This window comes from Oncorhynchus mykiss, chromosome 2, assembly GCF_057628025.1.
Source record: "Oncorhynchus mykiss isolate SJ-2025 chromosome 2, ASM5762802v1, whole genome shotgun sequence".
Taxonomy (NCBI): Eukaryota; Metazoa; Chordata; class Actinopteri; order Salmoniformes; family Salmonidae; genus Oncorhynchus; species Oncorhynchus mykiss.
Window position 1 is genome coordinate 84518123 of NC_143023.1, and position 14610 is coordinate 84532732.

The 14610-nt window shown below is 43.7% G+C and overlaps 1 protein-coding gene across 5 annotated transcripts in view; it reads right to left on the minus strand.

Annotated features, from left to right (window-relative positions):
* The window catches only part of LOC110498022 (tetraspanin-9), a 430712-nt gene that overhangs the window by 13357 nt on the left and 402745 nt on the right, over window positions 1-14610 (minus strand). For all 5 annotated transcript variants that reach the window (XM_090210589.1, XM_090210591.1, XM_021574569.3 and 2 more), the window contains one exon: window positions 182-283. In XM_090210589.1, the coding sequence (XP_090066715.1) occupies window positions 182-283 (102 nt within the window). The remainder of the gene's footprint in view (window positions 1-181; window positions 284-14610) is intronic.

Below are 14610 nucleotides of genomic sequence, written 5' to 3' on the forward strand. Positions count from 1 at the left end.
TATGGACTTTCCATACTGGATGTTCCATTAATAATACATTTTTAAACATTCATTGTAAATAAGGCTTCGCTATACAGTAAATGCATTTTTGTACTATCCTGAGGTGAACTTGAGTCCACATGAAAGTTAGTGTGCAGTCATGATGATCCCAGAGTGTTCAGTGTGTTCACATACTACAAACCTCTGCTTGGATGATGTTCCATGCATTCCTAAGGCCTACGTTGTTGTCTGTGTTGTACAGAGACAAGCCATCCTTCAGGTCCTGCTTGGCATTTTCACTGACCTGAGGACAGATCACAGACAACACAGAAACCTTGATTACAACAATACGTGCTTCGCATTCTCGCTGACCTGAGGACAGATAACACAACCCTGGGTTAGATAGATAGCTTCAGGTGAGCTAGAAATCCGGAAGAAACATTGAATTATACTGTATATCTATTTGACTTTGACTGACGTCACTCGAATCCCTCCACTGAGCTTACATTTAAATATGCCTTATGTATTGCTATAGCATTTTCCTCTCGACTGGATCTTAACAATAAGACCAGTGCTCATGCCATATCTGGTGGAGATACATATTTCAATGCTTGGCTGTTCCACAGCAGCCCTGTATACCTAGAGGGCTGGGAAACTGCGATAGAATATTGGAGACGCAGAATGGAGATGAGAGTCATTATATTGGGAAATTACACTGTGGAGTGGTTGCTGATTATTTCACAAGGAAGGAAGGAACGGGGCTGGGGCTGGGGAAAGCAATTTGTATCATATTGAAATCTTAAAACGTAAGCACGGTGTCTGTAGAAGTACAAGATTTCCCCCCATTGAAGTGAATGGCACATTTATTGTGCCAATGCGGTCAGTGGAAGATACAAGGATATGCAGTGTGTCTGTCATCTCTAATCTACACTCTGAGATGAAGCACAAACAGACTGACTGAGGAAAAGTTGAACAATGTTTCCATTTACATTTCAGTCGTTTAGACGACGGTCTTATCAAGAGCGACTTACAGTTAAGTGTATTCGTCTTAAGATAGCTGTGTGAGACAACAACATTGTTACTAAAGACTGGCTCGTTGTTTGGTAAAAGGTGAAAATTAATATGAAAGGACCGGACATCAAAGTACAATACTTCTGGACAGGAACTGAGCAGCCAGAGAATAACAACAATTGATTCTTGCTGAGGACATTGACATATAAGATGACCCTTTGAAAGACCAGTAGTCCCCTACTATTCTGTGTCACAATCAGTGAGCCACAGCAAAACATTTGAACTCATTTGAATTATCTTGAGTGATACATACTGATTCATAATCGGTGTGAAAAAAATAAAACAAGTGTAAATAAATGATTTGCTGAATTAATCATAAGAGAGGAATTTGTTTCTTCAGAGTAATTATAATTTCACAAAGAATAAAAAATGATCATTAATCATGCATAACCCACTTAAATTCTCCCAAATCTTTGAAATAAGATTACTATAATTTCAAATCATCCTTTTTTTCTCCCTCTCTCTGCCAAAGTGGAGCAGTGTGTGTGTAATGTACCTCATCAGTCGGGAGGAATCATCATATCTGTCTCTTAGTGCTCTCCATCATTTCCCTGCACAATCATCCATCTCTCCCTCTCTCAGCCCCATGTCTCCATCATTTCCCTGCACAATCATCCATCTCTCCCTCTCTCAGCCCCATGTCTCCATCCTTTCCCTGCACAATCATCCATTTCTCCCTCTCTCAGCCCCATGTCTCCATCATTTCCCTGCACAATCATCCATCTCTCCCTCTCTCAGCCCCATGTCTCCATCATTTCCCTGCACAATCATCCATCTCTCCCTCTCTCAGCCCCGTGTCTCCATGATTTCCCTGCACAATCATCCATCTCTCCCTCTCTCAGCCCCATGTCTCCATCTCTCCACTATCATCCATCTCTCCCTCTCTCAGCCCCATGTCTCCATCTCTCCACTATCATCCAGCTCTCCCTCTCTCAGCCCCATGTCTCCATCTCTCCACTATCATCCATCTCTCCCTCTCTCAGCCCCATGTCTCCATCTCTCCACTATCATCCAGCTCTCCCTCTCTCAGCCCCATGTCTCCATCTCTCCACTATCATCCATCTCTCCCTCTCTCAGCCCCATGTCTCCATCTCTCCACTATCATCCATCTCTCCCTCTCTCAGCCCCATGTCTCCATCTCTCCACTATCATCCATCTCTCCCTCTCTCAGCCCCATGTCTCCATCTCTCCACTATCATACAGCTCTCCCTCTCTCAGCCCCATGTCTCCATCTCTCCACTATCATCCATCTCTCCCTCTCTCAGCCCCATGTCTCCATCTCTTCACTATCATCCGGCTCTCCCTCTCTCAGCCCCGTGTCTCCATCTCTCCACTATCATCCAGCTCTCCCTCTCTCAGCCCCGTGTCTCCATCTCTCCACTATCATCCAGCTCTCCCTCTCTCAGCCCCATGTCTCCATCTCTCCACTACCATCCAGCTCTCCCTCTCTCAGCCCCATGTCTCCATCTCCCACTGAGTCTCTCTCTACTCTCTCCCTCCTTCCTACCTCTCTACTCTCTCAGCCCCATGTCTCCATCTCCCACTGAGTCTCTCTCCACTCTCTCCCTCCTTCCTACCTCTCTGCTCTCTCTTGCTCATTACTGCTCCCCACAGCCACACAATCACAGGAGAGAACAGGGGACCAGTCATCATTGAGCCCAAAAGCACCTTATTCGAACCTGGCTTGAAATGCAACATAATGATCAAGTGTTTACCGCAGTTAGCGAGGCATACTAATGACTGCAAAACAAACGACAGGCTTGATCTCTCACTACTTTGATCAATTTTTCTCTCTTCACAGCAGAAATGGTTGCAAACACATTGTGTGAGTTCTGATAAAACAGTCTATGCTGATGGTGAAGTAGTTCCCTGATAGCAAAACTATGCCATTCCTAGAGAAAAATCACTCATGATGAGATTAACTTTCCTCAGCACCTGTCAAAATGCATCAACAGAATACCTAAAGGAGACATATTGACAGAGTGTAAAATGTGTCTCATTATGGAGCACACTGTACTGGCTTCCTCTGGGCTGCAGATCCACCTGCATCAGCAGAATAGGATGGGAGCGAGAGAGGCCATCCATCATGTCCAAGCAAGCCAGGGGGATGCGGGCTGCAGGCTGGAGCCATGGCCAGGTGGACGGGATGGACAGTGAGAGGGAGTAAGAGGGAAAGGCCATTACACTACTGTAAGTGATTAGATAAGGAGCCAGCTTCCCACCGGTCACCGTGTGTCTCCGGTGCTGGAGACAGACACACTAACATAGAGGTGGGTTGTGCTGTTTGGTGTTGTCATGACGTTGGCCTCTTTGGGTATAGCAACCCCATCCCCCTCTCCCTGCCTCCCCCTTTCCTCCTTCAACTAGGCTGCTGTGGTCAGAGGTCGTCAATTCCTGAGAAGACCCTGCCACATGGCCACATAGTAGAGAGAGAGTAGATTTTCATGGAGAACAAAGGAAATCCTTCCACCTCACAGAACTTGAGGTACGAACAAATTTCATGTTCCGGAGAAAGTATAAAAGATCAGTGAAGAATCCAGCTACGAACTGGTTCGTTTGTCACAACTTGGGGAAGCTCATGGGAGACAGCGTGGCAACATTACCATAACGCTCTTTATATAATAGCCTCAGATATGAGGTTTACATCTAATTGTTGTATAAGATGAATGAGTGAGGATGATACTGTTTGTATAATTGTGTAATATGATTTTGGACTGTTTAATGAAGAAAAATACAATTCCCTTCTGAGTTGAACTAAATCAGAGGACCGCTCCTGAGCCCAGTTAGGGTCAGACATCCTGGGACAGCCCTCTTCGGCCCTTCCGAATAAAACCCCCACTCGGGTTTTCGATCAGCAGACTGAGCTTACCTCAATTACGAGATGGCTAAAGGTTACAGAACATGCTTTTCTCCATTAGGATGAGACAAAGGTTGTAGACCATGGCTGAATCTTTTAACCATACCACGTGGTTAAACTCTTAGACTATCGATACCGACAGAATAAGAACAAGTCTTTGGTATTAATTACTAGTCTGCAGCTAGGAATTCCGTATCAGTGAACGCGAAGAACGACAACCGCCGAAACATCCATTCTATAACGAATGTCACTCTGAACAATCCCCTCTAACCACGACAGAGAGAGAGAGAGAGGGAGAGAAACAGACAATTCTACAAAATAAACAAACTTTTCACCAGCGATCAAGATGACATACTGAGCATAAATATATATATACTGAAATTGTTCCCAAATGAGTGAGCGTTCATGTGCAAAGGATTAGCATTTCAATTGTTAGAATTATCACTCTGTAGTGACCTCTTAGTCGATCCCCACTTCCCTTTTGTCTAACAAACCGCCATGCCAGTTTAGCCCACTAGGGCACATTCCCCTATCATTTAATGTAACCACATTTACCTTGTTTGTTTGTTTGTTTGTTTATGCATTTCTGTGAATTACTTAGTTAGTAATAAATAAATTATTTAAGACAATTGAGGTATGGATGACTCATAGTGAAGACTGGGTTCGTGCAGATAACCAACAATTTACGACGTTTGTAATGAGACTAATGTGAGGTAAAGTAAATCATGAATTAATTCGAAGACTAATTGATCAGATAAAATATCTGAAAAGTTATTTTAAGAAATGATAACTTTGTAATCTGAATATTTTTCCTTGGTGCCCCGACTTCCTAGTTAATTAGTTACGTGATTAATCAGTTGATCGCGTAATAACTAATTACAGAGAATCTTTGATAAAAACTATCAGTCTTCAGTTAATGATAGTAAAGACACGACAGTGTCAATGTGTCCTGCCCTGGCTGCAGGGGGCAAGTGGCTCTGAGATCACTGTAAAGTGTTTCAGAGCAGACAGCCAGTGTGAGAGAGAGGAACACTGCTACCCCCTGCCTGCTAATGACCTACAGACCTGGGGGATGCCTGGCTCCTCTGGCTCCTTTGTCATGTAAGACAATGGCCTTGTTGGGTATGAGTATGACATCCTGGCATTTAAAGCATACACATTTTCCTACATTTCATATACTATGAAAGGTCATATTTTCCACATACGGTCTAAGTAGTAGACTGCTTGGGTAAGTACAGGCATTTGGACACGGACCATGATTTTCCTCTGTCATGGAAGACAATTTCTTTCTCTCTCTGGGGCTTGGGTCACTTGGCCAGGTGAATGTAAAGAGAATAGCTTTTTAGTATCAAAGCTTTTTTAAGTAAAATATCCCGTTTGAAAATATACAAAAACATTTTGAGTACATTGTCCATTGTTTTGTTCACTTTCAGAAGTGACATGTTTACATGCTATTATTTTCTTATTTGTGGTGCAGGGAATTACAGCTCCAGCGATTACTACTTTGTAGAAAAGATAGCAGAGGTGACAGCTCCCACACACATCACCTCTGCTACCACTGTTTATCGTGTTGACGTTTCAAGGTCAGAAATTGATTGGAATTGAAAATGAGAATTAGATTACATATTTGGCGAACCTGGACAAGTAAGGGTTACATTCAGGTAAAAATAGGTAAGAAAACCACTAAAGGCTGTGTGACTCACCACACATCTTACAGCTTACAGCTTACATTGTGGTGCCTTAATGCTCACTGAGGGAGAACTATATTGTTGATCAAAGAGAAAATATTTCTTAGACATCCCCATGGTCAAATCCTAGCGTAATCCTCCTGACCTGCTCCCGTTGGATTTGTTCTATCCACAGTTCACTGAACATTCCGCTACCTGGCCAGGGCTGCTACTGAGCACACCTGGGTTCAGATACTACTCACAATCGTTCAAATCATTTTACCGTTTGCTCTAGCCTGCCATTTAATTGCCAGATGGTCAGGTTTTGCACTTTTGCTAATATTCTATTGGTTCCATTGAGACAGGCAAGTTCAATCAAGCCCAGCAAAAGTATTTGAAATGATTTCAAATAGTATTTGAACCAAGGTCTGCTATTGAGACCCAGCCACACCACCTGGGACACTCTACGATACAGACAGACACACACAGGTGTCCATGCTAAGAGCTGGCACAACAACACTCAGCCAGGCTGGGTACCACATGGTATCAGTCACATGGTTTGGAATGGGACAGAGCACCCCACCCAGTGTCCCTTGCTAGTGCTCACGTATATGAGAGACTTAGCCAGATTGGGTTCTACTGTATGTTTGGAACCTGTCCCAGTGCCCCACCCAGTGTCCCTCGCCAGTCCTCACATACAGTAAGATACTCTGGGGGTCATCCCATGTCTGTCACATGGTTTGGAACTGGTCCCAGAGCCCCGCCGTATCTATCTATGCCCCTCCCTCAACAGTTCACATACACAGATCTCCTCCTCTGACCACTAACGGCTTGTTCACTGTCCCTCTAACAGAGAGAAACAACAACAAAAACAGCAGGGCAAAGCCAAGAAGCCAAAAGAGCCCAACAACACAAGTTCATTAATAGAGCTACTCTAATCTCCCTCTATAGACTGTAGAGTGATTAAGGTCAGTGCTGACTGCAGGGGGTCCTGGCTGTGGACCGATAGACAGGGCAAGAGAGTGTAATTGAATGGTGGATGGTGGATAAATAAGGTATGGGTGGGGATTTATAGTACAGTACTACTTTAATTCTCCCCATTTGTCCAGCACTGTGAGATGCCAGAGGGGCTCACAACCCCATACACACTAAAATGCTGTTGCGGTCTCCTAGCAGGGGCAAGAAGGAGCAGCAAAACCTCCTGAAACCCTCTAGGGCCCGGACATCGCCCCGTCCTCCCTGATTCTCATGCTTCATAAACAACAGCTGTAGACAGTGAAATGAAATGCTTATTTACAGGTCGTTTTCCAACCATGCAGAGTTCAAGATACAAGTAGAATAAAACAGAAATAGCGACACGAGGAATGAATAATGCATAACAATAAGGAGTAAAAAATAACATGGCTATATACAGGGAGTAACAGTGCTGAATCCATGTGCAGGGGTACTGGTAATTGAGGTAGCTATGTACATATTGGTAAGGGTAAAGTGATTAGGAAACAGGAAATATAATAGACAGTAACAGCAGCATATGTAGTGAGTGTGAAAGAGTGTGTGTGTGTGTGTGTGTGTGTGTGTGTGTGGTGTGTGTGTGTAGCATCAGTATGCATTAGGGATGCAACAGTATGTTGTCAAACCTTTCGGTATGCCCCCTACGGTTCAATACGCACCCGTGAACCGCAGAATTACGATATGCCTGTACTTTTCCTATAATTTCCTAAACTTGCTTATTGTGCTGCAGACTACACACAAGTTGTACATTCAGATCCACAGAACCAAACGCCCAGATTGTGAACAGGCAAGGCAGGCAACTGCTTGGGGCCCCAGGCCGTTAGGGGGCTCCTGAGGGCTGACAAACTTTACTCCACAGCAATGTATCCCTTGCAGCTGGAGCAAGGAGAGTCCACTCGTTAGCCAAAACACAACAATCTCTCGCCGTTGTCTTCCAACGACAATTTGCAACAAATTCAGAAAAACAAAGAAATAACGAAAGCAGTGGGAGTATTCATAGCCAAACATTTGCAGCCCCATTCGGTGGTTACTGACTCAGGATTTCGTCACCTGATGAAAAACATGTAACCGTGTTACAATGTCCCCTCCCGCACACATTTCAGCGGAAAAGTAATTCCCAAACTCTATGAAACATCACAGAGAGAAATTGAAAATAAATTGACACATACAACCTATCTAGCTCTCTCCACTGATAGTTGGACATCCAGAGCATCTCAAAGCTACCTCTCTGTGATGGTTCACTATGTACTGGAAGCTACCTCACTGTGATGGTTCACTATGTACTGAAAGCTACCTCACTGTGATGGTTCACTATGTACTGGAAGCTACCTCACTGTAATGGTTCACTATGTACTGGTTTGGGAGATGAAGAGCTACGTGTTGCAAACTCGTCCCCTGTATGAGAGTCATACAAGTGCAAACTTAAATATAAAGATACAGAAATCGTACCGTTACCGTGGCCCACAAACCGTGATACATACCGAATGGTGGGCCCACTTTACTGTTGTATCCCTGGTATGCATGTGTTCGCATGTTCCTCCGCCAACTCGGATGTCCTAGCCGTGTCTGAATCCTGGCTTAGGAAGGCCACCAAAAATCCTGACATTTCCATCCCTAACTATAACATTTTCCGACAAGATAGAACTGCCAAAGGGGATGGAGTTGCAATCTGCTGCAGAGATAGCCTGCAGAGTTCTATCATATTACCCAGGTCTGTGCCCAAACAATTTGAGCTTCTACTTTTAAAAATCCACCTTTCCAGAAACAAGTCCCTCACAGTTGCAGCTTGTTATAGACCCCCTTTAGCCCCCAACTGTGCCCTGGACACCATATGCGAATCGATTGCCCCCCATCTATCTTCAGAGTTCATACTGTTAGGTGACCTAAACACGGACATGCTTAACACCCCGGACGTCCTACAATCTAAGCCAGATGCCCTCAATCTCACACAAATTATCAAGGAACCTACCAGGTACAACCCTAAATCTATAACCATGGGCACCCTCTTAGATATCATCCTGACCAACCTGCCCTCTAAATAGACCTCTGCTGTCTTCAACCAGGATCTCAGCGATCACTGACTCATTGCCTGCATGCGTAATGGGTCCGCGGTCAAACGACCAACCCTCATCACTGTCAAACACTCCCTAAAACACTTCAGCGAGCAGGCCTTTCTAATTTTTTTTTTTTTTTTTTTTTTTTTTTTTTTTTTTTTTTTCACCTTTATTTAACCAGGTAGGCTAGTTGAGAACAAGTTCTCATTTGCAACTGCGACCTGGCCAAGATAAGGCATAGCAGTGTGAACAGACAACACAGAGTTACACATGGAGTAAACAATTAACAAGTCAATAACACAGTAGAAAAAAGGGGAGTCTATATATACATTGTGTGCAAAAGGCATGAGAAGGTAGGCAAATAATTACAATTATGCAGATTAACACTGGAGTGATAAATGATCAGATGGTTATGTACAGGTAGAGATTGGTGTGCAAAAGAGCAGAAAAATAAAAATAAATAAATAAAAACAGTATGGGGATGAGGTAGGTGAAAATGGGTGGGCTATTTACCAGTAGACTATGTACAGCTGCAGCGATCGGTTAGCTGCTCGGATAGCAGATGTTTGAAGTTGGTGAGGGAGATAAAAGTCTCCAACTTCAGCGATTTTTGCAATTCGTTCCAGTCACAGGCAGCAGAGAACTGGAACGAAAGGCGGCCAAATGAGGTGTTGGCTTTAGGGATGATCAGTGAGATACACCTGCTGGAGCGCGTGCTACGGATGGGTGTTGCCATCGTAACCAGTGAACTGAGATAAGGCGGAGCTTTACCTAGCATGGACTTGTAGATGACCTGGAGCCAGTGGGTCTGGCGACGAATATGTAGCGAGGGCCAGCCGACTAGAGCATACAAGTCGCAGTGGTGGGTGGTATAAGGTGCTTTAGTGACAAAACGGATGGCACTGTGATAAACTGCATCCAGTTTGCTGAGTAGAGTGTTGGAAGCAATTTTGTAGATGACGTCGCCGAAGTCGAGGATCGGTAAGATAGTCAGTTTTACTAGGGTAAGTTTGGCGGCGTGAGTGAAGGAGGCTTTGTTGCGGAATAGAAAGCCGACTCTTGATTTGATTTTCGATTGGAGATGTTTGATATGGGTCTGGAAGGAGAGTTTAGAGTCTAGCCAGACACCTAGGTACTTATAGATGTCCACATATTCAAGGTCGGAACCATCCAGGGTGGTGATGCTGGTCAGGCGTGCGGGTGCAGGCAGCGAACGGTTGAAAAGCATGCATTTGGTTTTACTAGCGTTTAAGAGCAGTTGGAGGCCACGGAAGGAGTGCTGTATGGCATTGAAGCTCGTTTGGAGGTTAGATAGCACAGTGTCCAAGGACGGGCCGGAAGTATATAGAATGGTGTCGTCTGCGTAGAGGTGGATCAGGGAATCGCCCTGGCCAGGGTATCCTGGAAGGATATTGACCTCATCCCGTCAGTAGAGGATGCCTGGTTGCTCTTTAAAAGTGCTTTCCTAGGGCCTCCCTGGTGGCGCAGTGGTCTAGGGCACTGCACTGCATCGCTGTGCTACCAGAGACTCTGGGTTGGATGCGAGCTGTGTTAAATAGCAGTGCGGCTTATTTGGGTTGTGTTTCGGAGGACGCATGACTTTGGACCATCGTCTGTCCCGAGGCCGTACGGGAGTTGTAGCGATGAGACAAGATAGTAACTACTAGCAATTGGATACCATGAAATTGGGGAGAAAAAGGGGCTACATTTTTTTAAAGTGCTTTCCTCACCATCTTAAATAAGCATGCCCAATTCAAAAATGTTGAACTAAGAACAGATATAGCCCTTGGTTCACCCCAGACTTGACTGCCCTCCTGTGGCGTACTGTATTAGATGAACAGGAACCAATATACTCAGTCAGTTAGGAAAGCTAAGGTCAGCTTTTTGAAACAGAAATTTGCATCCTGTAGCACTAATTCCAAAAGTTTTGGGACACTGTAAAGACCATGGAGAATAAGAGCACCTCCTCCAGCTGCCCACTGCACTGAGGCTAGGAAACACTTTCACCACCGATAAACCTACGATAATCAATCATTTCAATAAGCATTTTTCTACGGCTCGCCATGCTTTCCACCTGGCTATCCCTACCCGAGCCAACATCTCAGCACCCCCTGCAGCAACTTGCCCAAGCCCCCCCCCCCCCCCCGCTTCTCCTTCACACAAATCCAGATAGCTGATGTTCTGAAAGAGCTGCAAAATCTGGATCCCTACAAATCAGCTAGGCTAGACAATCTGGACCCTATCTTTCTGTAATTAACCGCCAAAATTGTTGCAACCCCTATTACTAGCCTGTTCAACCTCTCATTCGTATTCTTTGAGATCCCCAAAAATTGGAAAGCTGCCGTAGTCATCCCCACACTCAAACTGTTATAGACCTATATCTATCCTACCCTGCCTTTCTAAGGTCTTCGAAAGCCAAGTTAACAAACAGATCACCGACCATTTCGAATCTCACCGTACCTTCTCCGCTATGCAATCTGGTTTCCGAGCTGGTCATGGGTGCACCTCAGCCACACTCAAGGTCCTAAACGACATCATAACCGCCATCGATAAAAGACAGTACTGTGCAGCCGTCTTCATCGACCTGGCCAAGGCTTTTGACTCTGGCAATCACCACATTCTTATCGGCAGACTCACTAGCCTTGGCTTCTCAAATGACTGCCTCGCCTGGTTCACCAACCACTTCTCAGACAAATTTCAGTGTGTCAAATCAGAGGGCCTGTTGTCCGGACCTCTGGCAGTCTCTATGGGGGTGCCACAGAGGTTCAATTCTCAGGCCGACTCTTTTCTCTGTATATATCAATGATGTCGTTCTTGCTGCTGGTGATTCTCTGATCCACCTCTACGCAGACGACACCATTCTGTATACATCTGGCCTTTCTTTGTGTTAACAAACCTTCAAACGAACTTCAATGCCATACAACACTCGTTCCGTGTCCTCCAACTGCTTTTAAATGCTAGTAAAACTAAGTGCATGCTTTTCAACCTATTGCTTCCCGCACCCTCCCGCCAGACTAGCATCACTACTCTGGATGGTTCTGACTTAGAATATGTGGACAACTAAAAATACCTAGGTGTCTGGTTAGACTATAAACTCTCCTTCCAGACTCACATCAAGCATCTCCAATCCAAAATTAAATCTAGAATCAGCTTCCTATTTCGCAACAAAGCATCCGTCACTCATGCTGCCAAACATACCCTCATAAAACTGACTATCCTACCGATCCTTGACTTTGGTGACGTCATTTACAAAATAGCCTCCAACACTCTACTCAGCAAACTGGATGTAGTCTATCACAGTGCCATCCATTTTGTCACCAAACCCCATACACTACCCACCACTGCGACCTGTATGCTCTCGTTTCCTGGCTCTCACTGCATATTTGTCCCCAAACCCTCCTGGCTCCAGGTCATCTATAAGTCGTTGCTAGGTAAAGCCCCGCCTTATCTCAGTTCACTGGTCACCATAGCAACACCCACCCGTAGCACACGCTCCAGCAGGTATATTTTTCTGGTCATCCCCAAAGCCAACATTTCCTTTGGCCGGAGTCATATCTCTCTCAAGCATCAGCTGTCAGAGCAGCTTACCGATCACTGTACCAGTACTTGGCCAATCTGTAAATAGCACACCCAACTCCCTCATCCCCATATTGTTACTTATACTCTTGCTCATTTGCACACAAGTATCTCTACTTGCACATCATCATCTGCACATCTATCACTCCAGTGTTAATGCTAAATTGTAAATATTTCGCCTCTATGGCCTATGTATTGACTTACCTCTCTACTCTTCTACATTTGCACACACTGTACATATATTTTTCTATTGTAATATTGAATGTACGTTTGTTTAATGTGTAACTCTGTGTTGTTGTTTTTGTCAGAATGCTTTGCTTTATCTTGGCCAGGTCGCAGTTGTAAACGAGAACTTGTTCTCAACTGGCCTACCTGGTTAAATAAAAGGTGAATTATAATATATATATATATATATATATATATATATATATATATATATATATATATATATATATATATATATATATATATATATATATATATATATATATATATATATATATACAGTGCCTTGCGAAAGTATTCGGCCCCCTTGAACTTTGCGACCTTTTGCCACATTTCAGGCTTCAAACATAAAGATATAAAACTGTATTTTTTTTGTGATGAATCAACAACAAGTCGGACACATTCATGCTGTGGAACGACATTTATTGGATATTTCAAACTTTTTTAACAAATCAAAAACTGAAAAATTGGGCGTGCAAAATTATTCAGCCCCTTTACTTTCAGTGCAGCAAACTCTCTCCAGAAGTTCAGTGAGGATCTCTGAATGATCCAATGTTGACCTAAATGACTAATGATGATAAATGCAATCCACCTGTGTGTAATCAAGTCTCCGTATAAATGCAACTGCACTGTGATAGTCTCAGAGGTCCGTCAAAAGCGCAGAGAGCATCATGAAGAACAAGGAACACACCAGGCAGGTCCGAGATACTGTTGTGAAGAAGTTTAAAGCCGGATTTGGATACAAAAAGATTTCCCAAGCTTTAAACATCCCAAGGAGCACTGTGCAAGCGATAATATTGAAATGGAAGGAGTATCAGACCACTGCAAATCTACCAAGACCTGGCCGTCCCTCTAAACTTTCAGCTCATACAAGGAGAAGACTGATCAGAGATGCAGCCAAGAGGCCCATGATCACTCTGGATGAACTGCAGAGATCTACAGCTGAGGTGGGAGACTCTGTCCATAGGACAACAATCAGTCGTATATTGCACAAATCTGGCCTTTATGGAAGAGTGGCAAGAAGAAAGCCATTTCTTAAAGATATCCATAAAAAGTGTCGTTTAAAGTTTGCCACAAGCCACCTGGGAGACACCTGGGAGACACACCAAACATGTGGTCAGATGAAACCAAAATTGAACTTTTTGGCAACAATGCAAAACGTTATGTTTGGCGTAAAAGCAACACAGCTCATCACCCTGAACACACCATCCCCACTGTCAAACATAGTGGTGGCAGCATCATGGTTTGGGCCTGCTTTTCTTCAGCAGGGACAGGGAAGATGGTTAAAATTGATGGGAAGATGGATGGAGCCAAATACAGGACCATTCTGGAAGAAAACCTGATGGAGTCTGCAAAAGACTTGAGACTGGGACGGAGATTTGTCTTCCAACAAGACAATGATCCAAAACATAAAGCAAAATCTACAATGGAATGGTTCAAAAATAAACATATCCAGGTGTTAGAATGGCCAAGTCAAAGTCCAGACCTGAATCCAATCGAGAATCTGTGGAAAGTACTGAAAACTGCTGTTCACAAATGCTCTCCATCCAACCTCACTGAGCTCGAGCTGTTTTGCAAGGAGGAATGGGAAAAAATGTCAGTCTCTCGATGTGCAAAACTGATAGAGACATACCCCAAGCGACTTACAGCTGTAATCGCAGCAAAAGGTGGCGCTACAAAGTATTAACTTAAGGGGGCTGAATAATTTTGCACGCCCAATTTTTCAGTTTTTGATTTGTTAAAAAAGTTTGAAATATCCAATAAATGTCGTTCCACTTCATGATTGTGTCCCACTTGTTGTTGATTCTTCACAAAAAAATACAGTTTTATATCTTTATGTTTGAAGCCTGAAATGTGGCAAAAGGTCGCAAAGTTCAGGGGGGCCGAATACTTTCGCAAGGCACTGTATGTATATATATATATATATATATAAAGATAGTGGGGCAAAAAAGTATTCTGTCAGCCACCAATTGTGCAAGTTCTCCAACTTAAAAAGATGAGAGAGGCCTGTAATTTTCACCATAGGTACACTTCAACTATGACAGACAAAATGAGAAAAAAAATCACATTGTAGGATTTTTTATGAATTTATTTGCAAATTATGGTGGAAAATAAGTATTTGGTCGATAACAAAAGTTTATCTCAATACTTTGTTATATACCCTTTGTTG